The sequence below is a fragment of the Alternaria rosae genome (assembly GCF_020736505.1).
Source record: "Alternaria rosae strain MPI-PUGE-AT-0040 chromosome Unknown BKA58scaffold_1, whole genome shotgun sequence".
Lineage (NCBI taxonomy): Eukaryota > Fungi > Ascomycota > Dothideomycetes > Pleosporales > Pleosporaceae > Alternaria > Alternaria rosae.
In genome coordinates this window covers 2607401-2635070 of record NW_025763570.1, presented here as the reverse complement: position 1 = coordinate 2635070, position 27670 = coordinate 2607401, and the positions used below count along the sequence as shown (strand labels likewise).

The 27670-nt window shown below is 52.2% G+C and overlaps 11 protein-coding genes across 11 annotated transcripts; 7 read left to right on the top strand and 4 right to left on the bottom strand.

Annotated features, from left to right (window-relative positions):
• The first annotated feature begins 51 nt into the window (after window positions 1-51).
• BKA58DRAFT_17194 (galactose oxidase precursor) lies at window positions 52-2570 on the top strand. The gene is made up of 4 exons (XM_046165193.1): window positions 52-574; window positions 633-1045; window positions 1095-1259; window positions 1310-2570. Exons 1-4 carry the CDS (start codon window positions 197-199, stop codon window positions 2460-2462), a joined length of 2109 nt encoding a protein of 702 aa, XP_046031170.1. The 5' UTR covers window positions 52-196; the 3' UTR covers window positions 2463-2570.
• A 923-nt stretch (window positions 2571-3493) lies between these two features.
• Window positions 3494-4658, top strand: BKA58DRAFT_446898 (uncharacterized protein; the record flags this gene model as incomplete). The annotated part of the gene is made up of 3 exons (XM_046174206.1): window positions 3494-3805; window positions 3889-3981; window positions 4304-4658. The coding sequence occupies exons 1-3, from the start codon at window positions 3504-3506 to the stop codon at window positions 4656-4658; spliced, it is 750 nt and encodes a 249-aa protein (XP_046031169.1). The 5' UTR covers window positions 3494-3503.
• Window positions 4659-5613: 955 nt separating this feature from the next.
• Window positions 5614-6809, bottom strand: BKA58DRAFT_17161 (nucleotide hydrolase-domain-containing protein). The gene is made up of 4 exons (XM_046165184.1): window positions 6727-6809; window positions 6430-6681; window positions 6135-6382; window positions 5614-6076 (listed from the first exon to the last, which is right to left on the bottom strand). The coding sequence occupies exons 1-4, from the start codon at window positions 6765-6767 to the stop codon at window positions 5796-5798; spliced, it is 822 nt and encodes a 273-aa protein (XP_046031168.1). The 5' UTR covers window positions 6768-6809; the 3' UTR covers window positions 5614-5795.
• Window positions 6810-6832: 23 nt separating this feature from the next.
• Window positions 6833-8524, top strand: BKA58DRAFT_17098 (uncharacterized protein). The gene is made up of 5 exons (XM_046165172.1): window positions 6833-7041; window positions 7091-7466; window positions 7602-7895; window positions 7963-8196; window positions 8242-8524. Exons 1-5 carry the CDS (start codon window positions 7014-7016, stop codon window positions 8267-8269), a joined length of 960 nt encoding a protein of 319 aa, XP_046031167.1. The 5' UTR covers window positions 6833-7013; the 3' UTR covers window positions 8270-8524.
• BKA58DRAFT_17096 (uncharacterized protein) lies at window positions 8525-12876 on the top strand. The gene is made up of 4 exons (XM_046165171.1): window positions 8525-8888; window positions 8944-10696; window positions 10752-10957; window positions 11011-12876. The coding sequence occupies exons 1-4, from the start codon at window positions 8780-8782 to the stop codon at window positions 12792-12794; spliced, it is 3852 nt and encodes a 1283-aa protein (XP_046031166.1). The 5' UTR covers window positions 8525-8779; the 3' UTR covers window positions 12795-12876.
• Window positions 12877-15755: 2879 nt separating this feature from the next.
• BKA58DRAFT_17065 (uncharacterized protein) lies at window positions 15756-17426 on the top strand. Its single transcript, XM_046165160.1, has one exon. It carries the CDS (start codon window positions 16195-16197, stop codon window positions 17410-17412), a length of 1218 nt encoding a protein of 405 aa, XP_046031165.1. The 5' UTR covers window positions 15756-16194; the 3' UTR covers window positions 17413-17426.
• Window positions 17427-17876: 450 nt separating this feature from the next.
• BKA58DRAFT_17013 (serine/threonine-protein phosphatase 2B catalytic subunit A1) lies at window positions 17877-20568 on the top strand. Its single transcript, XM_046165148.1, has 6 exons — window positions 17877-18470; window positions 18572-18903; window positions 18951-19208; window positions 19255-19693; window positions 19744-20212; window positions 20262-20568. The coding sequence occupies exons 1-6, from the start codon at window positions 18317-18319 to the stop codon at window positions 20293-20295; spliced, it is 1686 nt and encodes a 561-aa protein (XP_046031164.1). The 5' UTR covers window positions 17877-18316; the 3' UTR covers window positions 20296-20568.
• On the top strand, window positions 20556-22842 carry BKA58DRAFT_373070 (uncharacterized protein). Its single transcript, XM_046169179.1, has 3 exons — window positions 20556-20994; window positions 21044-21179; window positions 21237-22842. Exons 1-3 carry the CDS (start codon window positions 20679-20681, stop codon window positions 22690-22692), a joined length of 1908 nt encoding a protein of 635 aa, XP_046031163.1. The 5' UTR covers window positions 20556-20678; the 3' UTR covers window positions 22693-22842.
• A 527-nt stretch (window positions 22843-23369) lies between these two features.
• Window positions 23370-23867, bottom strand: BKA58DRAFT_373069 (uncharacterized protein). Its single transcript, XM_046169178.1, has 2 exons — window positions 23699-23867; window positions 23370-23629 (listed from the first exon to the last, which is right to left on the bottom strand). The coding sequence occupies exons 1-2, from the start codon at window positions 23726-23728 to the stop codon at window positions 23432-23434; spliced, it is 228 nt and encodes a 75-aa protein (XP_046031162.1). The 5' UTR covers window positions 23729-23867; the 3' UTR covers window positions 23370-23431.
• Window positions 23868-23922: 55 nt separating this feature from the next.
• On the bottom strand, window positions 23923-24735 carry BKA58DRAFT_446850 (uncharacterized protein; the record flags this gene model as incomplete). Its single annotated transcript, XM_046174205.1, has 4 exons — window positions 24486-24735; window positions 24324-24428; window positions 24027-24269; window positions 23923-23973 (listed from the first exon to the last, which is right to left on the bottom strand). Exons 1-4 carry the CDS (start codon window positions 24708-24710, stop codon window positions 23923-23925), a joined length of 624 nt encoding a protein of 207 aa, XP_046031161.1. The 5' UTR covers window positions 24711-24735.
• Window positions 24736-24940: 205 nt separating this feature from the next.
• Window positions 24941-27224, bottom strand: BKA58DRAFT_16989 (S-adenosylmethionine decarboxylase). The gene has a single exon (XM_046165147.1). The coding sequence runs from the start codon at window positions 27001-27003 to the stop codon at window positions 25405-25407; it is 1599 nt and encodes a 532-aa protein (XP_046031160.1). The 5' UTR covers window positions 27004-27224; the 3' UTR covers window positions 24941-25404.
• Window positions 27225-27670: the final 446 nt, after the last annotated feature.

Here is a 27670-nt window from a genome sequence, read left to right as displayed (position 1 = left end):
ACGGTTCCCATCTTGGCAGTACGCTATCCTCTTCGATGTTAGGTCTACAATCCCCTCGTTCGTTTCACTGATATCCATTTTTGCAAACTCCTATGCGGGTCACCGATATAGGGTCGTGGCTGGGACGGGTATATAGGTAGTTGACGCCAGTCCTCCGATTCCTGCCTCAGGCCAGTTGTCTGATTTCACATCCAAGATGCAGGTCCGCACTCTTTTCGCCGTGCTTTCGGCAGCCACTCTTTTACAATTCACCCACGGTCTTAATGCTTGCCCTGGCAACGACGATATCTTTACTGGAGCGGAAGGCATCAGATATCGAGTTTGCCCTGGCACCGACCTCACTGGACCTACGACATCGATCAAGCGCGTTGCTTCGGTTACAGCATGTGCAAAACTCTGCGACAAGAGTATGGACTGCTTCAAGGCAGTGTTTGATACCAAGACAAAAGACTGCCACTTCAAGGATCTTGCCGGACTGAACTGGGTTGCCAACGATCGCTTCCAGGTCATCCAAGCAGAGCAAGTAAACATTGCTCGCTGCCCTAATGGGGAATGGACGTATCATAGGAACAGGGTAAGTCTGCTCCCCAGTAGCTTGAGAGACAAGCGGAATATTAACATTGCACCGCTAGAAACAATACAGCATCTGCCCCGGCACTGACATCCGCGGACCAAGCGAGAAGGTATGGCAAGGCGTGAACACATTCGATACCTGTGCCTACCTTTGCGCAAACTGGGCAACATGTACCGCCGCTGTCTACGACTCTGCCAAGAAGGCTTGCCACATCAAAGCCGACTCGCGCAGTAACACTTTGATCTGGTCAACCGACAAACGCTTCGATGTAATGCGTCTCAACGTAGCACCTGCGCCTGCGAAGGACGGTGAATGGTCAGATCTTATCCGCCTGCCTGTCATCCCTGTTGCTGCATATGTCGTCCCGGAATACCCTGTCTCGGAACGTCTTCTCGTATTCTCGAGTTGGGGTGCTGATGCTTTCGGAGGCGCTGGTGGACGCACTCAATTTGCGGACTACAATTTCAACACGTAAGTCATTCTGGTCAAGTATCATCAACGCACGCTAACATTCTCTCAGTGGTGCTGTTTCAGCTCGTACAGTGAGCAACACTCATCACGACATGTTCTGTCCCGCAATGAGCAGTCTTCAGGACGGGAAGCTTCTGATTCAAGGAGGATCTGACGCTTCCGCGGCCAGTCTTTATGATCCAGCATCGAATGGATTCACTCGTGCGCCCGACATGTTAGCCTATCCTAGCTCAATAATATGAACTTCATACTGATTGTACTTAGGAAAATGGCCCGCGGCTACCAATCATCCACGACGACATCGGATAATCGCGTTTTCACCATCGGAGGTGCATACTCTGGTCCACGCAAGGGCAAAGACGGCGAAGTGTACGATCCTGTCACCAACACCTGGACAGCACTGCCAAACGCGAAGATGAAGGCTATGCTCACGACCGACCATGAAGGCATCTGGCGTGAAGACAACCATGCATGGTTGTTCGGTTGGAAGAACGCCTCCGTTTTCCAGGCCGGTCCAAGCAAGGCCATGAACTGGTACGGTACCAAGGGAACCGGATCCCAAGTCGCTGCTGGTATTCGTGACCCCATCGATGATGCCATGTGTGGAATCTTTGTCATGTACGATGCCACTGCTGGCAAGATCTTGAGTGCTGGCGGCGCGCCTGACTACACCAACTCAGACGCCAACGCTCGGGCCCACATCACTACAATCGGCGAGCCGAACACCCCTGCCAAGGTTGAGCGAGTCGCGGACATGGCCTACCCTCGCGGTTTTTCCAACGCGGTCGTTCTGCCTGACGGAAAAGTTCTCGTAAGCGGTGGTCAAAAACGCTCATTGGTCTTCACCGATACGGACGGAGCTCTCTACCCAGAACTGTTCGACCCAGCCACCAAATCTTGGAAGACTCTAGCACCACAAGCTGTCCCGCGCAATTACCACTCGGTCAGCATTCTGCTAGCCGATGGACGCGTTTTCTCTGGTGGCGGTGGTCTCTGCTACGTCGCGCAGGGAGTCGGCCGCAGCTCCGCCAACTGCAACAAACTCGTCGACCATGCCGATGGCCAGATCTTTTCCCCACCATATCTCTTCAACACCGACGGCACCCCCGCAACCCGACCAGTCATCAGCTCTTTGAGCGCAGAGAGTGTCAAAGTTGGAGGTAAACTGACCATCCAAGTCGAGACGTCTACGCCAGGCCTCAAGTTCGCCTTGGTCCGCATCGGCAGCGTCACACACTCTGTCAACACCGATCAGCGCCGCGTGCCCCTGACGAACGTCAAGGGTGACGGATGCAGCTACACTGCTACACTGCCTAACGACAGTGGTATTCTCATCCCAGGTGCCTACTACGTCTTTGTCATGTCAAAGGAGGGAGTTCCTAGCATCGCCCAGACTGTACAGATCGTACTCCCATGAGTTTACCGTGGCGCGGGTAGAACCACATACTGGATGTCGCAACGCTCTTTACGCACCACTCGCTTTCATACGTCATCATCACTTTAGCCTAACCCACAAGTCTCTCATTTCCCTACATAGTTAGTATATAATGTATATTACAAGATAATGTATTTTATGAGTACAGAGGATGAACAATCAGAACACTATCCTCATGCCAAAAGTTCTTCGTACAGATGAGTAATTTTCCCTACCAAGTTTGCCTGACTTTGCACATCCCGGTAGTTCAACATCCCCCAAGTATCTCAACTTCATCGCATCTTTCGGCTAATATCCTGCAAGCAATCAGATTGTACTGACCGTATTACCCGTTACAGATGACACATGTGCTGTCAACATGGGAACATAGGCTCTAGTCGGGCTAGGTTATAGATTTTGGTGACACCATGCCGGCCGTTAGGTGCCTGACGCCGCTCACGAACTGTGTACGCCGAAATTTGTCAGCCCTTTTACCTACATACAATCACACGTGAATCAATTGCGTGCTCCCAGCAAACCGCAATTCCCAGTTGTCACTAGACGCTCTAGCCCCACTTACTGTCACTATTCCTCGGACTCTGAGGCCTGCTAGCGGACTCGACATCTATGACCACGAAATGACACTGTGAGACATACAAACTCAAGAGCTACTGCTTACTAGGCCAAATGTGTTTACGATCAGTTTTACATAGAGTGTTGGCGTTCCATGTGGAAAAGGGCTATGCGAAATGTAGGAGAAGGTGACACTCACGATGCGCCGAAGCAGAAAGGCGTCACAACATCGATCAGCACGGACAAGACTTTCACGCTCGCAGGACTATCGACTTGAAACGTTCCCTATACCCATCGTAAGCGTTGCCAACATCTCACACATGTCTCGAAGGACCTTTGCCGCTGGGGTTGTCACTAGAGACATGGTAAGCTATGTGTATATAATACGAAGCCTCAACTTTCACCAGGAGCTCTAATCAAAGCAGTTTCAGAACGTCGTAACTTGGGTCCTCACATTGCAAGAGAGCCATCATGCACTTCTCTACCCTCCTCTTCAGCCTCAGCGCTCTGGTCGCAACATCCACGGCCAATCCGGCACCCGCACTACTGACAGAAGCACTGCCAGTAGTAGATGCAGTGACAGGCGAACTAGGCCGCGACGCACTATCCGGCAGTCTGCCCAAAAACCTTGCCAAGATTTGGATCTTCAGCAACCGCGAGTGCGACCAAAACGACGGTCCTGCTTGGAACATCTACGTACTTCCCGGTCAGGAAAGATGCATTCCATATCAAAATGTAGGGTCGATCTTCGCGTGGTACGAGTCTGATATTGGGTACGTTTTCAGATTCAACTTTAAAGTAGATGGACTGACTTGTGGTCTTGTTATTGTAGGTATTGCACGACTACGATCCATAGCGGCAGTAACTGCAGAGGCAGCAGTGCGACGCCGCTCAACAAGCAATGCACTAGTGACTTGTTTGCGTCCGTCAGCATCTCTTGCCCTAGGGTGTAAGAGCATCGGTCGCGTTACTCCCCACTTTGCAAGCGCATCAAGAGGTGTGTGCCCTCATGGGAAGATGCCGTAGAAGTGATGGTTGCGATGAGGAGCGGGTTTCTTTCAAGTGTGTTTTCGTTTCTACACCAGAAAATCATTCATTAAGCCTCACTATTGTACCAAACAATTTGATTTGGCTTTACGGTACTATGCTAGCCGTGACCCATACCCATCAGTGGAAAAGTTTCCATCTACAATTCGCAAACCACTGCGCGTGATAGGAGGATTCATGAATGGGATGCATGACTAAGCATCTCAAACTGCTCTAGCCCTCAGGGCCGCCCCAAAAGAACCCACCATCCTTGTCGTAAGGCTCGTCAAACTCAGAGGAGGAGTCATAGTCCGATACATGACGGCATCGGTAACAGAGCTGTTCAGACTGCTCGAAGGGGATTCCATCCCGGTATGCTGCTGCGCAATCATGGCACACGGTGTTCCTGATCCTGTCCATGCAAACGGCGCACTGGGTCCTGTAGAATTCAGATGGCTTATCGGACGCCTTCTTGCAGGTCACTATGCAGCCATGCTGCTCCTTGACTGGGCGTTCGTGCCAAACGATCCTGTCTTTTCCGCTGTTGGCGACCGTGGCAGTGGCCAAGAGGGCCACGGCGGCGACGACGGAGAGCAGTAGACGCATATTTGGTAAGGGTCTGGGAGAATTAGTTAGTGTTAGCAGGCAAGAGGGCTAGGGAGGCAGTACGAGAGTGGTATCGTTTCGAAACTATGATTTATTAGCCGGTTGTTATAGGCAAGGAGGAAGCTGCTCGTACATTTGCGTGAGGTTATTCTTCTCGAGACTCGATTGACTTGTGTTGGAACTGGAAGCTACTGCTATACGGTGAGAGGAAGGGAAAATAAGAGGTGGGATGAGAAGGTTCTTATATGAAGACGAGTCGAATAGAGATTTCTAGACGATTGGCAAATTAACGAAAATTCTCCATCGCATTGTTGCAGAACCATGCATCTACATGGACAGAATTAGCACAACCGGGATTTCATAGGAGAACGAAGACGGTTTGCAAGTGGTCTCAGGTCATGAGGATCACCAGCCAGTCGTGCGTGTGGCGTCGCAAATTCCGGTGAGTTACCCAGTGACCTTCAAGATGTGAATCTGGTCGACCCAGGCAACGAGAAAATGTGCTTGGGGTAGTCGACAAAGGCTCATTGTATGCTGCATACGTGTGAGGCTCTCGTGATAGAGAACCCTTTTTTTTTGTTCGTACCTTGGCTCGGGTATCTGGCACCAGATTTCATTGCTTTCACAATTGCTTCGATCTGAAGGTAACTTTTGGCATGGACGTGGTTTGGAATAGGCAGGCTTTGAGTGGCTCGTTGGTACCGGTTATCGCAGAACCAGTGGGCCTGGCACAGAACATTATCTGGAACACACTCGCTGGAACGCATACATTCATTCTTAGGGGGCAAAAGACCGCTTATACTTGCATGGCGCGATTCAGTGATGAGATACGGCCTCGAGATATGAGCTTCATCATATGCGCCATGCTCCTAGCTATGCACTATTCTGGTGTCACGTTTGCAGTTCCGAGGCAACCGAAAGCACGTACGGTATAGTCGCAGTTCGACATGATGCACCGCTCCTCATTTCATGTACCAAACCTGGGACAAGAGAAGTATCGAGCATCTCCGTCGAAAGATGGGCATCGTAGCCAAACCACCAAAGTCATGATGCCTACGCTGTCGTAACGCCTGACACCGGGTATGAATTAGCAAGATAAAACTCAGAGAGCGGAATGATAACGGAAGCGCTCTACGAAAGAGTGATATCGCTACCTTCCCCATTCTGCTCCATCGTGGTATCGTCCCCATCGCCGCCTGCCAGGACCTTGGTCTGAGGCCGGTATCCGTCTGGCGGGCCTACACCAGGCGTGCACGCTGCAACGTTGCCATCCTCGTCTACGAATTCAAAGTTGTAACGGGAGAGCAAATGAGGGATCGCTGAAAGTTGTGGTCCGTAGCGCGCGGTGTTATCGTAAAGCTCGAATAAAGGAACGGCGAGGAGTTTCATGTTCTTCGGAACGCTGAGAACCTCTGCGAAGTATTAGCAATTGTACATATTGTGAGAAACAGGCGACTCGAGTCGACTTACTGCTACGGGGAAGCTGGATGAAGTACAGCTTCTTGCATTCCTTTGGCCTGGTGACATGGGCAGGAATGAAAGGGTACATGAAGGTCTCGAAGTTGGGCCGCCACCACTGGGCCAGCGTATCGCCAACTACCCACTCGTCGTTTACGCCTTCGCCTGTGAACTGTGTGCCCACTGGTGCGAGGCGCTCGTTCAGCCTCGCCTTGAAGCCCTCAATCTCATCATCTTCGGCGCGGAGGTAATCGCCAGGTCTGCATGACGTCAGTGAGGATGCAAGATCGAGGATGCGAACACGTACAGCTTGAAGAAGGCGTTTGCGATCTGCAACATGAGGATGTGCGGGTGGTTGTGCTCATGGCAGACCAAGATGCCTTCGCAGGTCCGTCGCATGCCGTGCTCCGAGTAGTGCTCTTCTAATCGCTTGAGCCGGGCAAGGACGGACGGATCCTCTTCGGGCTGGCCATCCTTGGTGCCAAATGTGTAGTTGCTTAGAGGGAACAAGCGGATGGTCTTTGGCTGGTTGCCGTTGAAGTCTTTGGGAATGACGGGGCTGCTTCAATTAGCTAATGCAATGAACACGGCTTGTCAGACGTACGGGTATGAGCTCTGGGAAGCTTCCTTTACTATGGTGGACATGGTGGGTGCGAATGGGTCGTGTAAGCGGTGGGTTGCTTGTTGCGTCGCGACAATCGAACAGTCGCGGCGAGCTTGCAGGGATTCAGGGTCTCGCTAGCACGTGATGCTGCGCGGACCTGGGGGTGCACACCTGGGCAGGTGCCCCACGGGAGCTGCTACAATGCACCACGCTGTCGTCATCATCGCTTGATCGACTGATCCAAACTAAACTTCTGCAAAGAATCCTTGACTGCGCATGGTACCAGTATGGCACGGACAGCATTGATCACCGGTGGTAAATAGCCTCCACGAATGTGTTACTGCTAGCTGACCGCGGAGCGAAGCTAGTGGTCTGCTCGGCCGTCAAGTGCAGCGAGAGTTCTTGTTAGATGGCTGGAAGTCTATCGGCACTGGTCTGCATCGCACCACTGCTCCAGGTGTGGTGAAACTGGACATTTTGGATTCTAAGGAGATCTTCAGGGTGCTTAATGAAGTCAAACCGAAAGTCGTCGTCCACTGTGCTGCCAACCGCTTCCCGGACTCTTGTACTAAAGACCCAGAAGCAGCCAGGAAATTGAACGTAGACGCAAGTCGAGCGCTGGTTGAGGCTACCATCTCTCGGGGTATCTTCCTCATATACATCTCGACAGACTACGTGTTTGGAGGTAGACCTGGAGAGGCTCCCTACAAGACGGATTCGACGCCGAGCCCACCGAATACGTAAGTCTTGATATACCGCACCATAGTCGTAGCAGAGTCTTGTTCATTCATGTCTTCCGAGCCTGCTCCAGAAACAACGCCATCCCAGGATAATGCTGGGCGAGGTGTCTGATCACGGCTGACAGCCTTCATCAGGTATGGCCAAACCAAGCTGGAAGGCGAACAGGCTGTTCTTGAGGTTGCTGCTAAGACTGGCGCAAAGAACAAAGTCGTCGTTCTTCGAGTACCGGTCCTCTACGGATCCTGCGATGAGCCCAAAGACAGTGCAGTCAATGTCCTCATGTCGCAATTGTGGAACGCCCAACAGATAGAGCATGGTCAACCCAAAATTCAAGTCGACGACTACGCGCTTCGATACCCTACCAATACCCAAGACGTTGGCCGAGTGTGCCGCGACATAGCGAAGCTGTATCTTGATCCCGCGAGCGCGTAAGCCAAATTCACATCTTCGCCTGATGAAATGTTTCGGTCATACAGTGCTAACGGCCTGTTGTAGGAACCGCGAGCTACCCAATGTTCTTCACTTCAGTTCCGAAGATCGGATGACTAAATGGCAGATTTGCCAGACATTTTCCGAAATCATGGGGTTACCACTCGACAACATGGAGTCCTTCAAGCCTGATGAAGAACCAAAAGACGGCACTATCAGGCCTTACGACTGCCATCTGGACACTAGCGCGCTACGGGACCTGGGTATCGATGTATCGACTGTTGACTTCCGCACATGGTGGTAAGTACTACGCGTTATCGCTTTTCACCGCTCACAATCTTGCAGGAGGCGAGAAGTTGGGGCTTTCCGCTAAGGATTACCCCGGTTGACAACACACAAACGCCTATTAGCAGATCATCAGCAAAGCCTCCAGAAAGTAATGACCTTGTGCTCCTGCTGCACAATGGTCAGGTGTCTCAATATTGCTTGTCGCGAAGCGAAGATTGCGACAACGGTAGATCTCCGCGACGTGTCCCAAGTATAGCTATTCGTACCTGTGTTTTTACTCCTATAGGAAAGTCTGAATCCACTTACCGCACATCTCGGGTATCGTATTGGACGGTCCAGCGACTACCCGCAATCGTCGCGTTCCGAGGTTGTGGTTCTTGCCCGGATCGGGCTTGCGGTCGCTAAATGATTGGGCGGTAGCCATCTTTGCGGCGCAGTCTCGCGCCTTGAGTTTTGGGGGCGCTTATGCTCCACGATAATGCTGTTAAGTATCTATCCTCTCAACGTGTAGAATGCCTGAATCTACTTCCGTTGCTTTGCATTCCTTGCGTCGCGCTTCTTTTTCGTTTGCTCGTCGTGTATTCTTTTCTTCGCGATGGATGCCAGTCTAGCGCCTGTGGCGCGATCAAGCTTCCCGGATACTATTGGACCTAAGAAATCAAACACTATCATTTCAATCTTTGCGCGCGATCCAGAGCACCAGAGTATGTTAGAGCCCTAAAACCGCTCAGAGCGATCAAAGATATTAATGTGTACAAGTAGCTGCCAAGACATGGAAACCATCAGCGCTGCGCGCACCAGTCCTTCTTTTGACCATCACGATTTGCTGGTCCCTGATCGCCGTCCTGCAGGTGTTACTAGTGAGAAGCCAGCGGGACGATGGTATCATTTTCGCACCCCGGATTAGCGACCTTCCCCTGAGTAGAAGTTTTCTCTACTTATATTTCCCGACCATCGTTGCAGTCATCTTCAGCATATATTGGGCATGGATCGATCTAGAGACGAAACGCATGGAACCTTACTATCAACTCAGTAAAGAACAGGGTGCTCTGGGGAAGGACTCACTACTCCTACACTATCCTTTCGACTTCATACCCTTGGTCCCACTGAAGGCTGCTAGAGACAGACACTGGCCCGTATTCTGGGCGTCTCTTGCTGTTGTCCTGGTGACTTTGGGTCTGGTACCTACCCAGGCCGGTATCTTTTCTACGCAAACCATCACTCGAAATGTCACACTTCCATTCGATCGGTCAACGGCTTTTTTACCTGCCAAAGATCAGGCATCGAATCTGACACTACGATTTGCCCAATCGACATTCGCAATTGCGGCTCTCAACGAAACTCTTACTCAGTACATGGCGCGCAACTATACACTTGCACCGATTCGGCCAAAACCTTTGTCTTCTGACGCATCTATACCTCACGGAAACTGGTCCGCCCCAACAACGCTGTATAGTGTAGATTTGTACTGCGAACCTGCCACTATTATTACGAAACCAGGACGTGCAGGGTTTGCCATCAATAGCACGAACGGGTGCTCCTTCTCTCAGGGCTTGAATGGCAATATCACTATGGGTGCCAACAAGGCCTGGCCAGGCAGGCCAGTACTCAACAACAAAGAATTCACTGCCATGTATGTGGGGTACTGGAATCCTTTTGGGTTTGCCGATTACTCTCTCGACGGTTACTGCCCATCCACCAGTAACACTACTTTCTACGCTGCCATTGGGCGCAACAAAGCCAGAGATATCGATGCAGTACAGAATGTCACCTCCATCTACTGTTGGCCAACTTACTACCAACAAGCAGTAATGGCAACTGTGGATGCGGTCACCCTGGAGCCTTCCATGGTCAAAATTACTGGTGACAAGGAACCTTTAGCATCACACTTGTTCAACACTACCCGCCTGGAGCAGTTGATGAGCGCAAAATCCCTTGGGGATGAAGTAAGAGGGGATTTGCTACCGAGTAAATCTGTCCCGGATTACATTGACTCCATCGGACGAACAAACCTGAGCCTGAGTAGTGGACCTAACGGCGCTGGTATGGTGCAGCCAATGGTTGGACTAGCCTTAGCTGTCAGCAATCTGCCTTTGGAAGACTACTTGGACTGGAAGGTGCTGGCCAAATCCTACGCAGATGGATACCGGTTGATGTTTGCTCGAGCGATGCGAGACGTTCTAGATCAAGGCTTCCAGTCCTCCGAAGATGTTACTGGTTGGGTGACGGACACCACGGAAGCTGTAGTTCTTGAACCCGTGTTTGTTTACATTGTAGAGGGATTCTTGGGCGCCGTATCTATTGCGACCATAGCATTACTATACCTTTCGGTCACACGCACGAAAAACCTCCGCTCAAATCCTAGCACTATCGCAGCTATTATGGCAATAGTGGCTGATAACGAGCCACTGCTGGCTGATATCCAGGGACTGGACTGTTGCACGATGGAGGAGATCGAGGAACACCTTGGACACAAGCGCTACAAGCTCGTTGACGACGGCGCATCAGTAGGGTAAGTTTGATTATATTCAAGGGCTGTAATATTGTCAAGCTAATAATCGTGTCAGAATCGTCGAACTCGATCAGTCCCCCGAGATCATCGGAGAAGACAACTGGTCGATGCCAACGACGCGACGTCGCAATATACCAACCGATATCGCGAAGCCAGTGCGGCCCGTCGAATTCAGCTTATGGGTAGCTGGCCCTTTCGTCAGTGTATTGATTGCGCTAGCAATAGTCCTGAGCGTGCTATTCGCTAAAGCACATATGCAAGGTGCGACACATTCGATCGCGCTCAGCACTTGTGAATATTGACTAATGAAACAGGTTTACCACTTCCTTCAAAGAACACGCTTGTACAAAACATTCTCGAAAACTACATCCCTACGGCCGTAGCTACACTTATTGAACCAATCTGGGTTCTGTTCAATCGTATGCTCTGCATGCTACAGCCTATTGAGGAGCTGCAAAGCTGTAACGCGCGAGCCAAGAAGTCTACTGATCTCGACTATGCTTCTCTACCACCACAGCTGGTTATTCTCAAGGCTCTAAGATCAAAGCATCTCGTACTTGCTGCGGTTTGTACCATGGCATTGTTGGCAAACCTCCTGGCAGTGAGTCTTGCGGGGCTGTTCAATCAGACCACCATCGACATGCAACACACGATTTCGATGAAGCAAACTTTGCAGCTCAAGTTTGTTCTGGTAAACGGAACTATAGGCCCAGTAGGCGGTCAAAGCTTCGGTTCTGATGTGGCATCTGGTGCTTACCAAGGCAGCAACGGAGAAGAGCAATTCTTGGTTGCCGATTCTTTCCTCAGACAAGGCATACCGCTGCCAGCGTGGACTGACCAGAGTATGTTCTACCTTCCATTTGCTCCACGGACGAACACCACAACGGGGAATGAATTTGAAGCTAGAACTAAGGCATTTGGTGCAAAGCTTGAATGTGCTACCCCCAGATTTGACGGAAACTTCAAAGCCGGTATCATTAAACCGATATCGACGAGCGAAGCTATTTACCCGTCGGTCAACATCACAGTGACCACCAATACTGGGAGGAGTGTCCAGTGCACCAAGACCGGAAGTTACATGCGTCAAGGTCCGATCTCCACGACTGAAAATTCTTGCGTTTCGGGACCGAGCGCAGCTGAGTTCGTCCTTGTACTCGAACCGACGCTGAATGCTACCCAGGCTGATGCGGAGGTTTGCATGGGATCTATCGTCATGGGATGGCTTCGAAATCCCACTGGTTCCTGCGGAGAGATCAAACCGATACTTCTGAACGAGAAGAATTCTGCGTTTGTACATTGCCGGCCGAAGTTGATCACCGGCTTTGCAACGGTTCGGGTAGACTCTAGCGGCCGACTCCAAAAGAAAGCAAGCATTCTTACCCTGGACGATGACCAGCCCAAGGAAGTCTTCAGCAACGGTCCGGTGAATCTCATTGGACAGTCCAACCGATACTTGTTCAAAGCCGATAGCCCCGGCTGGCACAATGATAGCTTTGCCGACGATTTCATGAACTACTTTGCTAGCCATACGGCGAACAGTAGTCGGCTAGTCGATCCTCGTCAAAACCTCCCAACGCTCGAGGAAATTGAAGCACCTTTGAACAAAGCTTACTCGCTTTTGTTTGCAATTTGGATGGGGATCAACAAAGACAAATTGCTCATACCGGAGGAAGCACAGAGCCCACACTCGCTCGAAGGCCAACGCATAGAGCCAGAGAAGCGTCTCTTTATTTCCACGTCCATGTTTGCAATCTCCGAGGCTATCTTCTGCATTTATGCCGTTGTTGCGATCATGGTCTACATACGCCGGCCTGGCCAGTATCTCGCACGGATGCCTACATCGATTGCATCTGTGGTCGCCCTGGTCGCCGCCAGTAGCGCCGTACTAGACATGCGAGGGACGTCTTATCTGGACAGAAAAAGCCGCGCGCAGCATTTGGAGAGAATAGACGCGAGGTATGGGTACGGAAGCTTTATTGGTGGTGGAGACGGGCGCGTTCATATCGGCATTGAGAAAACACCATTTGTACGGACTAGGTCCAAAACCACTTGGCTGGAGAGGAAGGTTGGTTCTTGGCGTAAAGGATCAATCAGTTGATGTCAATCGCTAGAGGAACGTTCATAAGAATGCTTCGCAGCTGTAATTTAGCGGCCGTCCAATGAGAAGTCGGATATACAACTCTTCGAAATCTTCGCTTCCACTCCACATTGTTGTAGTGAAAATTAATGCTCGCTGTACGACAAAAGAGTGCAGGAATGAAGACAAGCTTGATCTTGCGGCTGAGTCATGGAGTCTATGCAGAATAGCTGAGTAGATGAAGCTTGGTCAGAGCCGCATAGAGACAATGGTGGAGATTGGAGCCGAGCAGCATGCGATGCAATCACGTGTCCTTCCCCAATCCGATTCGTTGGCAGATCCATTACCTACTACGACGATCATGGCGGCGAACGAATCTCTGCACAGCTGTAGGCAAAATACGTGCATAAGTTGGAACCAGAAGGATCTTCCGGACGTTGCTCACTAACATTCTGTGTCCAGTATAGAACTTCAACAAAAGTAATACGGCTTCCGTAAAATGTTGAGGTGGAAACGACCCGACACTGCTTTGGCGAAATGCAACTCTAACGCACTGACCAAGCGATACAGATCTAAGGCTTGAAGAACATGTAATATCAGGCTACCAATAGATCCTTCGCGCTGCAGGAATTGTGGGACAAGTGGCTCTTGCGGTCTCGCTTGCTATTGATCGAGACTGCACCTAGGCAATATTGTAATAAAGTTGGTCGAGTAGTATCAGGAATGAGCCAGACGAGAAGCAAGTCACGTAGACATGATCCTGCACTTGAGCACTGTTCATGTCGAACCTGCAGCTGGTGCTAGATGGTAGCTGCCACGAGCGCAAGATCAGCAAAGACGAACTCATGGTTTCGTGTAGTATTGATCCTAGCTTGTGCAATGAAAACATTGGCGAGGGGACGGCAAATCCGGCACTGTAGCGGCGACGCTGGCAGGTGTTCTGTACCGGAGAACCTTAGGAAAGTGCTAAGATGGAAACAGCGCACCGATCTAGTCAGATTAGAAGCGACCTTGGGCGATTTAGTAACGTTTGCCGCTGGTTACTGTTCAACAACGACAATACTAAGTCGAGGTTTTGCTGTAACATCATTCTGGCGTCCTACGAGTGGCCGTAGCGGAGATGATGACCATCTTGGACTTGGTATGTGCGAAAATTGCCATCCTCGAGGATTGCGACTTGATTGTTAGCCTGATCTTACGATTGATGATCGTCCGAGCCGTGCGAAAGGAGATTTGGACTCGATCAGGTGTGGAGTAAGGTGACGTGTAGTCATGTTCGTGCGTTCGGAGAAGACTACTGGAAATGGTGAGGATGCGTTCTCATGGGACAATTGCGAGTATAGGTAATCAGTGACGTGTTTGACAAAAGGCAATTGCGAAGAAGGAATCTGTTTTGGCTGTGTTTCGTGAAAGGCGTGGGTGGTCACCTATCACGTGCTAGAATCGACGAGGCCAAGGAGCTCTTGCCTAAACTCTTTCCCCGCGAATACTACGCTTTACCGTTGGGATGGCAGGAGTGGGGCTGTCATCGCTCATTTCTGCATGTCTCACTCAGAAGTCGTATTCAAGTTATAGGTTCGCAAAATCTTCGATTCCTGGCACCAACCGCGCTGTTTCACTTTCGTTGGGCAGCAGCAACAACAAAATGAGTAGGACGTAATCACAACGGGGGTCTGCTATTGTTTTGTCTCGCGCTGTTGGCGTCACTAACTTGCAGCTGGTGGTAGACGGTCCAATGTCAGTAGTCGACGGCGCATCCGAAACGAGGCCCCGCTAGCCTTTTTCGATCCCCACTGATCAGCTTTCAGGAGGAAAGGGAGGCCCAGTAGTGTTGGCTGCCCGCCGCCCTTCTACCATGTGCGGGCTGTTTGCGCGTAAGTGATTTAATGAAACAAGCCGCGGTTGGTAGACAGCCAATCGGTCATTGGAGCGATGAAGGCCTGAAGGCAACGACGCTTTCCCATCACGAGCTGATGTCGACGACAGGCTGGTAGCGAGGCCCACGGGTCGCTACGCCGGGTCGTGACCTGCACGAGACCAGACGCCGCAGCCACACTCACCTTATGCCCGGATCCGCCCTACCTGCGACCTTCGTCGACACCGACGCTCCGACGCCGAGGGCAACTCGCCCACGTTGTGGCGCAGCCAGCTGAACACGAGGCCACGACAGTTGCATTGGGTCGATCTCCAAGATTAGCAGCGTTCGCCGTCAGGAACCATGCATAGACCGAGGGCTGTCAACAATCAGGGTCTAATATTGTCGAGAGTAACAGAAGTGACGGCTAAAAGGTGGAGGCCCAGTAAAAGACCTTGCGCATGAGGGATACCCAGGATGCGACGCATGAAGTTCGATGACATCGACGCGGCCGGTCGCCCACAAGGCCTGCAATCAAAGACCTCTTTGTCATTCTGGTCGGCCCGCTACTGTTCAGACTCCAGAACTTCAGTCTGGCGCCCGTATCGCAAACATGGCGGTAAGTATCCTTTGCGTTACCTGCGAAGAGTCGCGATTGTGCAACCTGGTTTGCTGTCGGACAAGCCATGGGCGCACGCCCGGTGTGCGTCGAGATGAGCACGTCTGCCAATGGGAGGCTCCGCAGCGGCTTTCGCGAAGGATGCTGATCGTTTCAGCTTTAGCAGGCGATCGCCACTCCACACCATGGCTAGCTCTTCCAGCTATAGAGTTATCGATAGGCTAGGATTCGGCATTCCCCTGCATAGTACACAGACCATCGGCACAAACTTCAAACCTGACGTTGGCCCCCTGGCCATAGCCTCGCACCAATGCCTTCCCCTCTGAGTCGCTCTCCGCTTTTTTGTTTCAAGGACAATGCTCTTGTCATGACCACATGGCCAATGGTATCGGTATCGTGCCTGCCGAGAGCTCAGGACTTTGACGTTACACCACTTATCCTGCGCTCGTCCCCCTGCCGCTAAACCGGGAGGGGGACGCCAGCCGAAAGAAGCCCGTCAACCGTTGCAAGAGAAGCCTTGCTCCGTCGAATAGCCTATGCTTCTTCACGATGATCCGCCGGGCATAGGCTCCTGAGTCCTTGCACTGCTGTACGAGCCCGTCCCGACCGCCACAGGCTAGCCATGTGGGTAGACATGAGCCTCCGTATATAATTGAACTGTGTTTCGTCTGCTTTTCCTTCTCATCCCAGGCTATTCACAGCAGTACCAAACTCTTCTCTGTTTCTTTTGCTTTTGCACATCTTGCCTGTGGCAGATCACATTCTTTACCATTGCTGTGCGTCAACGAAGAGCTAGACTCAACAACACATCTCCCGCCTATATCAAGTATCACTTGCTCTTCGAACCTCGAACCACCACAGTCATCACATTCATTCCATCGCTCAGCAGGTCTAGCGATATCCAAACGAGAATACCTACTTCTCATAACACTCCTTCAAACATCAACATGTTCTTTTCGACCCCCCTACTTGTGGCATTCGCCGCCACTGCCTCAGCGCACATGAGGATGAACAACCCCAAGCCCTACGGCTTTGACACTCTCACCAGTTCACCATTGGAGCCAGCCGACTTCCCATGCAAGCAACGACCTGGTGTCTACGACGTTACACAGATGAACCAGTGGAATGCCGGCGAGACTCAGACAGTTTCCTTCCTTGGTTCCGCTGTTCATGGTGGTGGATCATGCCAGTTCTCTATCACCACTGATCAGCAGCCATCTGAATCCTCCCAATGGAAGGTTATTCACAGCGTTGTTGGCGGCTGCCCATCCAACGCTACTGGTAACCTAGTCGAGAACCCGGACGGCACTCAGGCTGCTACCTTCCCAGTTACCATGCCTGACAACGTTCCTGATGGCCAATACACCTTCGCGTGGACTTGGTTGAACAAGGTCGGCAACCGTGAGTTCTACATGAACTGCGCGCCTATTCAAGTTGGAAGCGGCACTGGCAAGGCATCAACTGCAAGTGCTTCCGAGGCTCTTTCGTCTCTGCCCGACATGTTCGTCGCCAATCTGCCTGCCACTTCGTGCAGCACCGCCGAGAACGAGGATTTCAACTACCCCAACGCCGGCCAAAGCATTGCTGAGGGTAACGGCGCTTCTCTTGGAGATACACTCACTGGTGCCGGATGTGACAAGATGACCAAGATGGGCGCTGGCAACGGACAGATGGGAACACCGTCCCAGCCTGAGGCTTCTCAGCCCGCATCAAGCGAGGCTCCGGCCGCTACTTCTGGTTACGCCGCACTTCCATCCAACGGCGGTGGTGTCTTCGCCCCTGGTGCTTCTTCCGCTCCCGCTGCCGAGCCCACTCCTGCCGAGCCCACTGCCCCTGTCGCTACACCTACTCCTACCTATGTTGCTGAGCAGCCTAGCAGCGCTCCCGAGCAGCCTGCGTACAGCGCGCCTCCTCAGGTGCCCGACAACAGCACTCCCAGCGCACCGTCCAGCGGCAGTGACTGCACCCCCTGTGACAACGATGGAGCTGTTGTATGCATCGGATCCAATATGTTTGGTCTTTGCAACCGCGGATGCGCTGTTGCCCAGCCTCTCGCAAACGGCATGTCCTGCTCTGGCGGTGCTGTCGTTGCTTCCGTCAAGCGATCCGCCAAGTTCCCTCGCGCCCACCTCCACCGCCGCCACGGCTCGTCTCTCTTCAACTAAGAGACTCACGGACATTCCTACATATCCTCAACAGCCGTCGGCTACGAAATGCAATATTTGGAGTTTGGGATACGGATGGGGACACCCACGGACTGGGTCGTCATACAGGATGGGTTGGGTTTTGGGTCTCTTGTTCATATACCTCTCACGATGTGCGGATACCACTTGGGTCTGGCTCGTGAGTTTTTCTTGCGCTTTACTGTTGTTACATTCATTCATGACCGGCTCTAGATTGAGCCGGCATGCCCTGTTATCTATCTTGGAGAGAAGCACTGTGATCAACCTCGTGTCTACGAGCGCACCATACTCTGTACCTACTGTACAAAATCATATAAAACGCTTGTTGGTTCTACCCTACTTTGCCCACATGCTAGTCGTGACGCTTCCTTCCTTACTCCTTCGTTTGAAATCTTCTATTCCCAGATCCAATGGATACAACAAAGTAAAACTATCCAATTGCGCATCTGCTGCACTATTCAACCATGGTATCCCCATGACTGTATTCAGTTCTGGCGGTAGCTACAAATATAGCCAAGCAAAACCACGAGGCTATTCACCGGTTTATGACGTTCATCGGTTGGCCGGCTTTTGATAGGCCAGCCTCTCAGGGAACAGCCAAGGGGACCAACTTCCCCTCTGATTCCCACTTTCAGCCCTAAGCTCCTGTCGCCAGCGCACACCCGAGCACGCGACGAGCCAAACGACAAATCCCCCTACAGCCAGTCGACTACTATTATTTCGTGCTGTCAGGCCCCAGAATTCTAACCGCGCCGAGGCCTTCGTTTCGTACGCTGCCGCCACTCAAGCTTAGGCGGTCATTGCGTTCGCCCCACTACTTCGCTGCCTTCACCTCCACCGTCTTCTCGTGCTCACTCCCTACGGCTTGCTGTTCAAACCGCCCAACATGGAGAACCAACCGCAGGACGCCGACCAGTCCAAGTACATTGACAATGCTATTCGCGCCGTCCGCGAGAAGAAGCCGCTCCCTGAGATTGACTTCACCCTGCATACTATGGAGGATGGAAACCAAGTGAGCACCCAGGAACGTGTTTGCAAAGGTATGCTCATTCCACATGTCGTGGCATGGTCTTCGGCCAGCTTGTTCGCGGTTGCGACGTTTTCGAGGCACACAGTCAGCTAACTGTGCCGTGTTCGCCAGACGTACAAGCACCCGCCTTCCACCCACCCACCGACGAGCAATTCTTCTCCCCGCAAGATCGCACAAAGCCCAACATCCAATTCCTGAAGCAGCACTTCTACCGAGAAGGTCGCTTGACCGAACAACAGGCGCTATGGATTATAAAGAAGGGTACAGAGATCCTCAAGTCGGAGCCCAACATGTTGGAGATGGACGCACCCATTACCGTGTGCGGTGATGTTCACGGGCAATACTACGATCTCATGAAGCTCTTTGAAGTCGGTGGCGACCCAGCAGAGACGCGCTACCTCTTTTTGGGAGATTACGTCGATCGCGGCTATTTCAGTATAGAGGTAAGACGGCAGGAAAGCAACCGCTGTGCATTGGCTGACACTCGCAGTGCGTTCTGTACCTCTGGTCCCTCAAGATCTGGTACCCCAACACCCTCTGGCTCCTCCGGGGAAACCACGAGTGCCGCCATTTGACCGACTACTTTACATTCAAACTCGAGTGCAAGCACAAGTACTCCGAGGCCGTGTACGAAGCCTGCATGGACTCGTTCTGCGCACTTCCCTTAGCCGCTGTTATGAACAAGCAGTTCTTGTGTATACACGGTGGATTGAGTCCCGAGCTTCACACTCTGGATGACTTGAAGAGCGTACGTGGAACCATGTCTCCGCCGACGCCATTGCTGACCTTGTTAGATTGATCGTTTCCGCGAGCCACCCACGCACGGCCTCATGTGCGATATTCTCTGGGCTGACCCCCTCGAGGAATTCGGTCAAGAGAAGACCAACGACTTCTTTGTTCACAACCACGTCCGCGGATGCTCGTACTTCTTTTCGTACCCCGCTGCGTGCGCTTTCCTTGAGAAAAACAACCTTCTGTCGATCATCCGCGCACACGAGGCGCAAGATGCTGGATACCGAATGTATAGGAAAACACGGACGACTGGTTTCCCCAGTGTCATGACAATCTTCAGCGCGCCGAACTACCTCGACGTATACAACAACAAGGCTGCGGTTCTGAAGTACGAGAACAACGTCATGAACATCCGACAGTTCAACTGCACACCGCATCCATACTGGCTGCCTAACTTTATGGACGTCTTCACATGGTCATTGCCATTTGTTGGCGAAAAGAGTGAGCAGACGTACCAATGCACATCGAAGTACCAGACTAACAATCTATAGTTACTGACATGCTCATTGCTATCCTAAATACCTGTTCGAAGGAGGAGCTCGAAGAGGAGACGCCCAGCTCTCTGGCTTCCGGCCCATCATCCCCACCTCTCTCCAGTCTCGACCCAGATTCGACCGAGTTCAAGCGACGTGCGATCAAAAACAAAATCCTGGCGATTGGTCGCCTCTCTCGTGTATTCCAAGTGCTGCGCGAGGAGTCTGAGCGTGTCACTGAGCTCAAGACTGCATCGGGTGGTCGACTTCCCGCGGGTACGCTCATGCTCGGTGCGGAGGGAATCAAGCAGGCGATCCACAGCTTCGAGGACGCACGCAAGGTCGATTTGCAGAACGAGAGGCTCCCGCCGAGCCACGAGGAGGTACGAAAGTCTCAGGAGGTCAGCCGAGAGCAGGCTCTCGAGAAGGCCACCAAAGAAGCCGACAACGACCAAGGCCTCGCGACTGTCGCAAGACGCATCAGCATGTAAGCATTGATCCTACTTGACTTGTCGTGCAGCAACTAATGAATGTAGGTCATCTGGCTCTGGACGCAGCCGGAGAAGCTAGGCGCGATTCAAGCGCTCGCGATCCGAGAGCGAAGCTGATATACGAGCTATGACATTGCAGGATGTTTAGGTTCTTGATTTCTGTATTGGCGGGCCACCAAATGTCATCAGTATACCACGTAGGCGTATTCGGGCCAGCGTAACCTAGAGGGCATCACCTTACGAAGCACGGTAGTAATTTGTCGGTTGACTGCTCAAGTTTAAGGGCATCGACCTCTCATTGAATCACATAAAATCAAATTCCTATGACACCAGTGTACATCGACCTGCTCAGTGCCACAGTGCGAAGGTGTGAGCAGAGCGCGCACGGACCCGGGCCGAAGCTAGCTTTGCCGACCTACGTCAACATGGACATTTCAACAGCAATGCTCAACTTCAAGCCCGATGCCTCCATGGGTGGCCTCAGTGCCGCGACTGACGATCTTTCGCAAGACAGGACCGACTGATCGACTCCCGCTTGCGCGTCGCTGTCGCAATGTCCTTACTTCACGCCCGACCACCAGCCTCCGCGTGCGCTCCGCATCCACGCATGTCTCGCCGACCGCGATAAATCTGCGCCCGCACATCCCACCGCGGAACAAGGAGCTGTACGATGCACTGTCGGCGCTTAGTGGGGCCGCCGAAACTTATGTCAATATAAGCAGACTGCAATTGGCATTGCGGGGTCTGGCGGCGCAGGATGCTGTAACAAGAGTCGCTGGTACGGAACGCGCAGTTGCATTTGAGGACTAGGGGCTGACGATGGACAGTTCTCGGTTTGAACAGCCAATTGAGTGCGCAGCAGCTTGCACGGCTACTACTCGCAGATCCGCTCAGTGCTGAGGAGCAGTGGGAGAGGGAACTCGTGAAATCAGGCGACAGCAACGAGAGAGCGGTATTGCTAAAGTATGTGCTTGATCTGCCATACTGGATATTGCATCAGCTAACATGATTGTTGTACAGATACGGCGACGATGCCGATGCACATGCGCCTTCGCCCCTCTACAGGGTCCTCTCCATACCCTCACGAACCTTGCTATCGCATAACCTGGAGGTTCTCGTCTCTACCATCAACGTCAATGTCGCGAAGTCCCTACCTCATATGGTAACAGAGAGCTCCACCGAATCGTTGCTGGTTCCCAAGCTCCAGGCCACTTCCGCACGAGGATTGCCCGTCCCATACCCGGTGCACAAGACTCTAGTATTAGGAGAAGGACTGGACAGCGCCATAGCATTTGGCAGATTCTCGGCGGATGGTCTGAACGAGGTGGATGACGTAGTAAAGATGGCCGTTGACCTCCCCGCCCCATCGGACGAAGTCAAACCAGATACCCACGCCGCAAGCGCTCCCATCAATCTCCAAGTCGGTACAAAAGCGCTCGACAGCTTCCGCGAGTCGATTCAAAATTCCATCATCTATGAGCGAGGGTGGTTCAAAAGTGGTTTGCCAACGCTGTCCGAGTGGCTGGTCCAAGACCTTCAGGCCACAGACGCTATCAAGCCCCCGATGAAGACGCTGGTAGCTTCTATAGCCGACGACGTAGACGCGAGCATCACCAAACAAGACGCAGCTCGATTGCAAGAGCTCGCTTCAGTCCAGACACAATCAGACGTCACAACCTCCATCGTTGGTCATCTCGAGACCTGGGCCGAGAAGTCTCATGCGGAGCTCCGTGACGAGCTTGATGAAGCCTTCACGGCTCGAAACTGGCACAAGTTGGCTTGGTGGAAGCTCCTCTGGCGTGTGGACGACGTCACGATGATAAGCTCGGAGATCCTCGAGCGGCGATGGCTCGTCTCAGCGGAGAAGAACAGCATTTACCTCGCCGGTCGCATGAACCAAGCTGGTTTCCCAGATGACGTTCAACACCTCGCCGTTACCGACATCCCGGAAGTGACAACGCAGGATACAGCGCCGACAGCAGAGAACCCGCGAACAGATCTATCCACCAACGTCCGGAAACCAATACCATGGCCCGAACACATCGCGGCTGCTCGCACAGAACTCATCAATGACACCGTGCCACCTCTGCAGGCACTCGCTCAACGCCTTCTCCTACAGACCTTCAGCACAACATCCCTCTCGTCCGCTGCCTCAGCACTGCTCTACGCCTCCATGTCTACCTTCTCCGTCTTCGAAGCTTCGGCCGTCGCGGCACTCGGTCTCACATTTTCTCTTCGCCGCATGCAGAAACTATGGGAGGGTGCTAGAGAATCATGGGAGGGCACCCTGAGAGAAGAGGGTAGACGCACGTTGAAGGGTACAGAGGAGAGAGTCAGATTTATCATCAAGAATGGAGGCAAGGAGTACGTTGAGGATGAAAGTGTAGCTGAGAGGAGAGCAGCGAGGGAAGCTGTAGCAAAGGTCAGAGACGCACTTGAGCGGATGGACGGTGGAGATGGCAAGGGAAGTGTATGATAGATATGTATGAACTTGATTCTGTGTCGCATCGGATGGTCTTCCATTGTAGTCGAATCAGAATGAGTGATTTTCTAGTTTTTGTTCTCTCTCCTCAAGTATTCTGTAGTTGAGGAGTTGATTGTGTTGCAATGTCTAGGTAAAGTAGAGTGACAAGTTCTTGGCGCAACTTGCCTGCAAAATGCACATTCACTGCGACTTGCTAACACCATGACCATTCTCTATAGTTGAATCCAGGCTGAATCCGCGCGAACCGGCGCAGATTTGGCGTGAATCCGCGTGGAATCCTCCTCAATTCACTGACTTTCAGCAACGTACTCTCTGAACAGTAGGAGACAGGCAATCGTGCTGTTGCCTAAAACACGTCACGGTACCTGAATACGCAGCATCGTCTACTGTCCTCGCCCTGTCTGCTCTACGCTTCTAAGCAAGGCGCTGTCTGTGTACAGACAGCGCCTGCGAGGTTATGCTCTAGACAGCATCTAGTATTATATAGAGGGAGAAGAACATGCACCTACACTTTTTAGAATGCAGCACATTTAGGCGGCAGAGATATAAAAGGTAAAGGTAAGCACTTTCGACTATTTTTACATAAGGCTAGGTGCTCGCAGAGGTAGATCTCGACCTAGAAGACAAGCCGACTACCAAGGAAGGCGGCTTAATAGTAGAATATGTAGGGAGAGGAATAGTCATCTGTCAGGCTTAACGGGAGGGAAGCCAACTTAAGATTGTTGGAAAATTAATCGCTAAAAAAACAGAAAGGGCCAGGGCACGCCAAACCAACGCAAGGAAGGAATTCCAACCTTTTGTCTCCAATGTAGGTTCTGGGTTGCATCTTGACCAGTATCCTGATATGAGTAATAGTGGTGTGTGGCCGATAAAACTTAGTAGAGTCGCAAAGTGAAATGCAAACTATAAGAAGAGAGGTAGAGGATAACTGTTTACGTGGTTAGCAATAGTAAAGGTAAAGAGGATGTAGAAACAGGAGAAGGGACACAGTACTTACTGTGGACGAAAGTCGAAGTAAACTACCCATTACTTCTTCTTTGGCTTCGACGTAAATCCTGGCATCTTGGCCTCAAGGAAATTCTTAAACACATTGCTGTGTTGTCTTCGCTCCTTGAGCGGCATCTTAGTCTACTGCACGAACAGTCGACGATTACGCGGGATTGATTCTTTACGAACGTTAATTCTCTTAGTACTAGTCTTTGACGAGCTGCAGAGAATAAACTAACGTTCGCTTCTAGCTGCATCTAGATCGTAGTCGTATGTATAGACAGCCTTTCCTTTTGTTAGTAACAAAGATGGCTGATGAATAAAAATGTAATACGTACCTCTAACTCTGCTTTTGTCTTTCTAGCTTTGGCTACTTTAGTAGCTCTCTTATTTCTTGCATCTGATTCCTCTTCTTCCTCCTTGGCAACGGCGGGATTTCCTTGTCTTGATAAGCCCTGGTCTGGCACGATATCAAGCGCGGCTCTTCCCTTCTGAGTGGCGGTTACTGACGCGCGGTTGAGGGGGTCCTTCGTGGGAGTGAAGAAGTCTTTGATGGACCTTGGCTTTGGCTTTGGCTTTGGCTTGAGATCTGTCAGTTTCTGCATCGCTCCGACAGATATTGGTATTTTGCTTACCTGAACAGCCCTTGCCGGAAGCATTTCATCTGTTAGAGAAGACGGGGCTTGAGCTTGAGGAGGCTGCACGGTTGTTGAGGGTATTCGGACCTCCACGCTCTGGCCCTGCTCATGTAATGTCAGTACTTCCCTACGTTGGACGAACTCTTCTTGACTACTCACCTTGCGACGATGGAGAGAGACGCTAGGCTCCATTCTTCTTCGCTTCGGCGAAGACGGTACAGATGGGTCATCCTCATCCTCGCTGTCTGATGTTTCCGCGCCTGGATCGTAACTGCGGCTTTCATCGACGGGTTCGTATCGGCGTCCTCGTTCGTCAATGTAGGGCGCGTAGGCCATGGCTCCATGTGACGGCTTTGTCGTTCTTGATGAGCGTGAGGAAGACATTTAACTGTCGAGGGATGAATTGAAAAGTGTATAGAGCTGAAGGATCGAATAGTAGAAGTCGTGCTGGTGGTGATGATAGCAGGATGTAAGAAACCAGTCCCCAACCCAACAAAGATATAATTATATAGTACGTACTGTCCTGCCTACGAGCGGTCAAATCACCGGGCATCTGTCTCTCACCCCAAGTGTGGTAGTTGCGTCACCTACCCCGCCTTCAAAAAGAGGGGATGGCAAGCTATAGGTGAAGGCAAAGGGCGGTATGTTGTGAGCAACAAGAGCTAGCCGGCGGTGTCTGAGGAACAGACAGCAAGTGGCTGGCGCTGTGGGAGAGCAGCGTTTGACACGAGCGGAAATGAACAGGCAAACAAACACAGACGCCAAAGCCTTAGGAACGGTGGTGGGAGGGCTGATGTTGAGAGGAAGTGGATAATACGCAGCCTCAGCCACAACTCGGCTACCCAATTTGAACAGAAGGATGAGCACACAGGATCACAAGTGTGGCAAGAGTCAAAGAGATAAAGTGTATGATTTGAAGTTAACTTTGATTATGACCTGAATAAACACCAAACAAACCGAACCGCTAGCTAGACAACGTAGTGACTGTGCAGTAACGCTGTACAAAATACCAATTGAGTACACTCGCAAAACATCGAACAGAATACTACTGTGTACGGACACTTCATCGCAGAGCCACTCAGAAGATCTCGCCAAGCCGAGGCTTTCCACCCTTCCAGTCATCGCGCTCGTAGTATCGGAAGACAAGATCGTAGCCATCCAAGTCATGTACAATACGGTCGACGCGACGGTATCCCGCAATCGTCTCCATCCTCTTCGCCTTTTCAATGTTCTTGGCGGGCATCTCATCAGCAGTAGGCTTGGCCTCGAAAAGAGTGACGCTGAATCTGCCAGGCTTGAAGATGCCGACAACATGCTCGACCACGTCAGCCGTCTCTCTACCAGTCTGGCGGGCAGGTACATTGGTCTCGAACGAGGCGTAGGAGCACTGGGGCTCAGGTGTGACGTGCACGGTGAAGTAGTGCGTGGCATCAGAACCCTTCTTGGAGCCGTTGGGGGCACCACCTGGAGCGGGAATAACACCGTTGGCAGAGAAGCCACAGGGCGTGAACAGGTAGGCGTCGATACGGGCGTCGGGGTACTTGGAGGTAGGGTAAACATCAGCCAAACCACAGTGCTCAGAAACAACCGTGCCGAGCGTGTGACCCTCGGTGGTCAACTCTTCGGGGAAGGTAAGCTCCTCGTCAGAGTTGAAACCAGAGTGGTCGGAAGAAGTCTGCTCGAACACGTCGAAGCTGTCATCAGAGGTGTGGGTGTTAGCAGCGGAGTTGAGGACAGTGGAGCCGCCGAGACTCTCGCTGTGGCCATTCTCTTCCGCAATGGTACCTAGGGACTGGATGGCGTTCTTGCGAGCCTCACGGGCCCTCTGAATGTAGCGACCTTCCGCAACCGCACTTGCGTCCTCTAGATAGAACTGACGGGCGTTCTTCTCATCGAGGTCGGTCATCAGGATCTCCAGAGTCTCGTCCTCTTCTTCGTCGGTGGCCTGCTCACGCAACATGCGTTGAGGGTGGCTCACGAACTTGGTCTCGGTGTCAGGCGCGAGCTTCTCCTCACCAGGGCTGGGAGGTGGAGTGAGGCTGGTGTCTGGACCGGTGATGTAGAGGTACCAATGTTCGCCGTTCATCTTGCCAATCATATAGGCACTGCCACCCTGGAAGCGGTCGTCAAGGTAGCGAACCTCATCACGCCAGCTGCGGTGGGGTCCACGCTGCTGATCGGGGTAGAGGTAGTTCTTCCTGCTGTAGAACACGCGGTACGGTGTGGCGGCTGGCGCGACGCCTGATGCCTTGGGGGCAACGTAGGGGAAGCCAACTCCTGCAGCAATCTCTAGCATGCGGGTGAGGCCCCAAAGGAGGGTTGTAGTTCCGCAAGTCTTGAGCACGACCTTGTGGGGAAAGACGAACATGCTCGACTCGGACAGTAGATAAGCGTCGACATGTTCAGACTCAATGACAGAGAGAACCTTGCAGTTGACAAGATCGAGCATGTCTTTCCAGACCTCTGCGGAGACCGTCTTCAGTCCGGTTGGACCCGCTTGTCCGGGCAACTCGGTAGCGGAAGCGCTAAACCATACTTCCAGGAGCTTCTCAGGACCCTCAAACGAGTTGGTCGAGTCGAGATCGATGGTAGCCTCCTTGTTGATGGTCAAATGAGGGGTGCCAATGTGCGACGAAGGCGAGGCAGTGTAGTGCTGAGGGATCTCAGTAGCGACCATCTCTTGACTGTGTGGCTGTCGCGCGCACGAACAGGTATGATAGGTGTATTTGGTGGCCGTGTGTGTGTGTACGGAAGCTTGGAGAGGTGGCTAGCTAGGAAGCTATGTGCAGCACAACCTCGCTCAGACAAGCAATGCGGTGCTCGCCTGAGAAGAATTGGCCCACGGGTCGCAAAGAGTAGGCGAGGCTGGCGTGTGCCAGCAGCAGTTTATGGAGGAGAGGGTAACCGACCGTAGTCGATGTTAGGGAGGTCGGGCGTTGAGGGGAATAAACGAGGCCTTTCGCCGGGAAATGGTGGCAGTGGTTGGGGTCCTCGCGATACCAGATTCCGATACCCTGGGGAAGTATCGGGTCCAGCAGACGAGGAGATCTGCTTTAAATGGGTACGATGGTGGGTGGTGAATGAAGGGGCGTGGCGGGTGTTATCGAGGCCTGTGAAGGGTCAGCGCTGGCCGTTTGGATGTCTTGCACACTGCTTCTCGCGGAGACAACGACTCACTTCGCAGGCTTGGACAGAAAGCGTACCAGGTCCTCGCGACGCATAGAAGAGCCGAGGTGGGCGGCGATAGACGGTCTGCGGGCTACTGAAGCCTAGGCAGTGGTGGAGAGGGAGGAGAGTAGGTCTGCCAGCGTGCCGATGTAGGTTTGGTGGGGGAGCGTTGAGCA

Coding starts and splice junctions, on each gene's coding strand:
- BKA58DRAFT_17194 (XM_046165193.1), top strand. CDS start 197: ATGCAGGTCCGCACTCTTTTCGCCGTGCTTTCGGCAGCCACTCTTTTA. Junction 1,046..1,094: donor GCGGACTACAATTTCAACAC/GTAAGTCATTCT, acceptor ACATTCTCTCAG/TGGTGCTGTTTCAGCTCGTA. Junction 1,260..1,309: donor TTCACTCGTGCGCCCGACAT/GTTAGCCTATCC, acceptor GATTGTACTTAG/GAAAATGGCCCGCGGCTACC.
- BKA58DRAFT_17161 (XM_046165184.1), bottom strand. CDS start 6,767: ATGTCCACCATAGTAAAGGAAGCTTCCCAGAGCTCATACCC. Junction 6,682..6,726: donor GCTTCCCAGAGCTCATACCC/GTACGTCTGACA, acceptor TAATTGAAGCAG/CCCCGTCATTCCCAAAGACT. Junction 6,077..6,134: donor CATCCAGCTTCCCCGTAGCA/GTAAGTCGACTC, acceptor AATACTTCGCAG/AGGTTCTCAGCGTTCCGAAG.
- BKA58DRAFT_17098 (XM_046165172.1), top strand. CDS start 7,014: ATGGCACGGACAGCATTGATCACCGGTG. Junction 7,467..7,601: donor ACGCCGAGCCCACCGAATAC/GTAAGTCTTGAT, acceptor AGCCTTCATCAG/GTATGGCCAAACCAAGCTGG. Junction 7,896..7,962: donor TATCTTGATCCCGCGAGCGC/GTAAGCCAAATT, acceptor GGCCTGTTGTAG/GAACCGCGAGCTACCCAATG.
- BKA58DRAFT_17096 (XM_046165171.1), top strand. CDS start 8,780: ATGGATGCCAGTCTAGCGCCTGTGGCGCGATCAAGCTTCCCGGATACT. Junction 10,697..10,751: donor GACGACGGCGCATCAGTAGG/GTAAGTTTGATT, acceptor TAATCGTGTCAG/AATCGTCGAACTCGATCAGT. Junction 10,958..11,010: donor CGCTAAAGCACATATGCAAG/GTGCGACACATT, acceptor CTAATGAAACAG/GTTTACCACTTCCTTCAAAG.
- BKA58DRAFT_17065 (XM_046165160.1), top strand. CDS start 16,195: ATGTTCTTTTCGACCCCCCTACTTGTGGCATTCGCCGCCACTGCCTCA.
- BKA58DRAFT_17013 (XM_046165148.1), top strand. CDS start 18,317: ATGGAGAACCAACCGCAGGACGCCGACCAGTCCAAGTACATTGACAAT. Junction 18,471..18,571: donor CCAGGAACGTGTTTGCAAAG/GTATGCTCATTC, acceptor CGTGTTCGCCAG/ACGTACAAGCACCCGCCTTC. Junction 19,209..19,254: donor CTCTGGATGACTTGAAGAGC/GTACGTGGAACC, acceptor TGACCTTGTTAG/ATTGATCGTTTCCGCGAGCC.
- BKA58DRAFT_373070 (XM_046169179.1), top strand. CDS start 20,679: ATGCCTCCATGGGTGGCCTCAGTGCCGCGACTGACGATCTTTCGCAAG. Junction 20,995..21,043: donor TGCTGTAACAAGAGTCGCTG/GTACGGAACGCG, acceptor GACGATGGACAG/TTCTCGGTTTGAACAGCCAA. Junction 21,180..21,236: donor GAGAGAGCGGTATTGCTAAA/GTATGTGCTTGA, acceptor ATTGTTGTACAG/ATACGGCGACGATGCCGATG.
- BKA58DRAFT_373069 (XM_046169178.1), bottom strand. CDS start 23,728: ATGGGTAGTTTACTTCGACTTTCGTCCACA. Junction 23,630..23,698: donor TACTTCGACTTTCGTCCACA/GTAAGTACTGTG, acceptor CCACGTAAACAG/TTATCCTCTACCTCTCTTCT.
- BKA58DRAFT_16989 (XM_046165147.1), bottom strand. CDS start 27,003: ATGGTCGCTACTGAGATCCCTCAGCACTACACTGCCTCGCCTTCGTCG.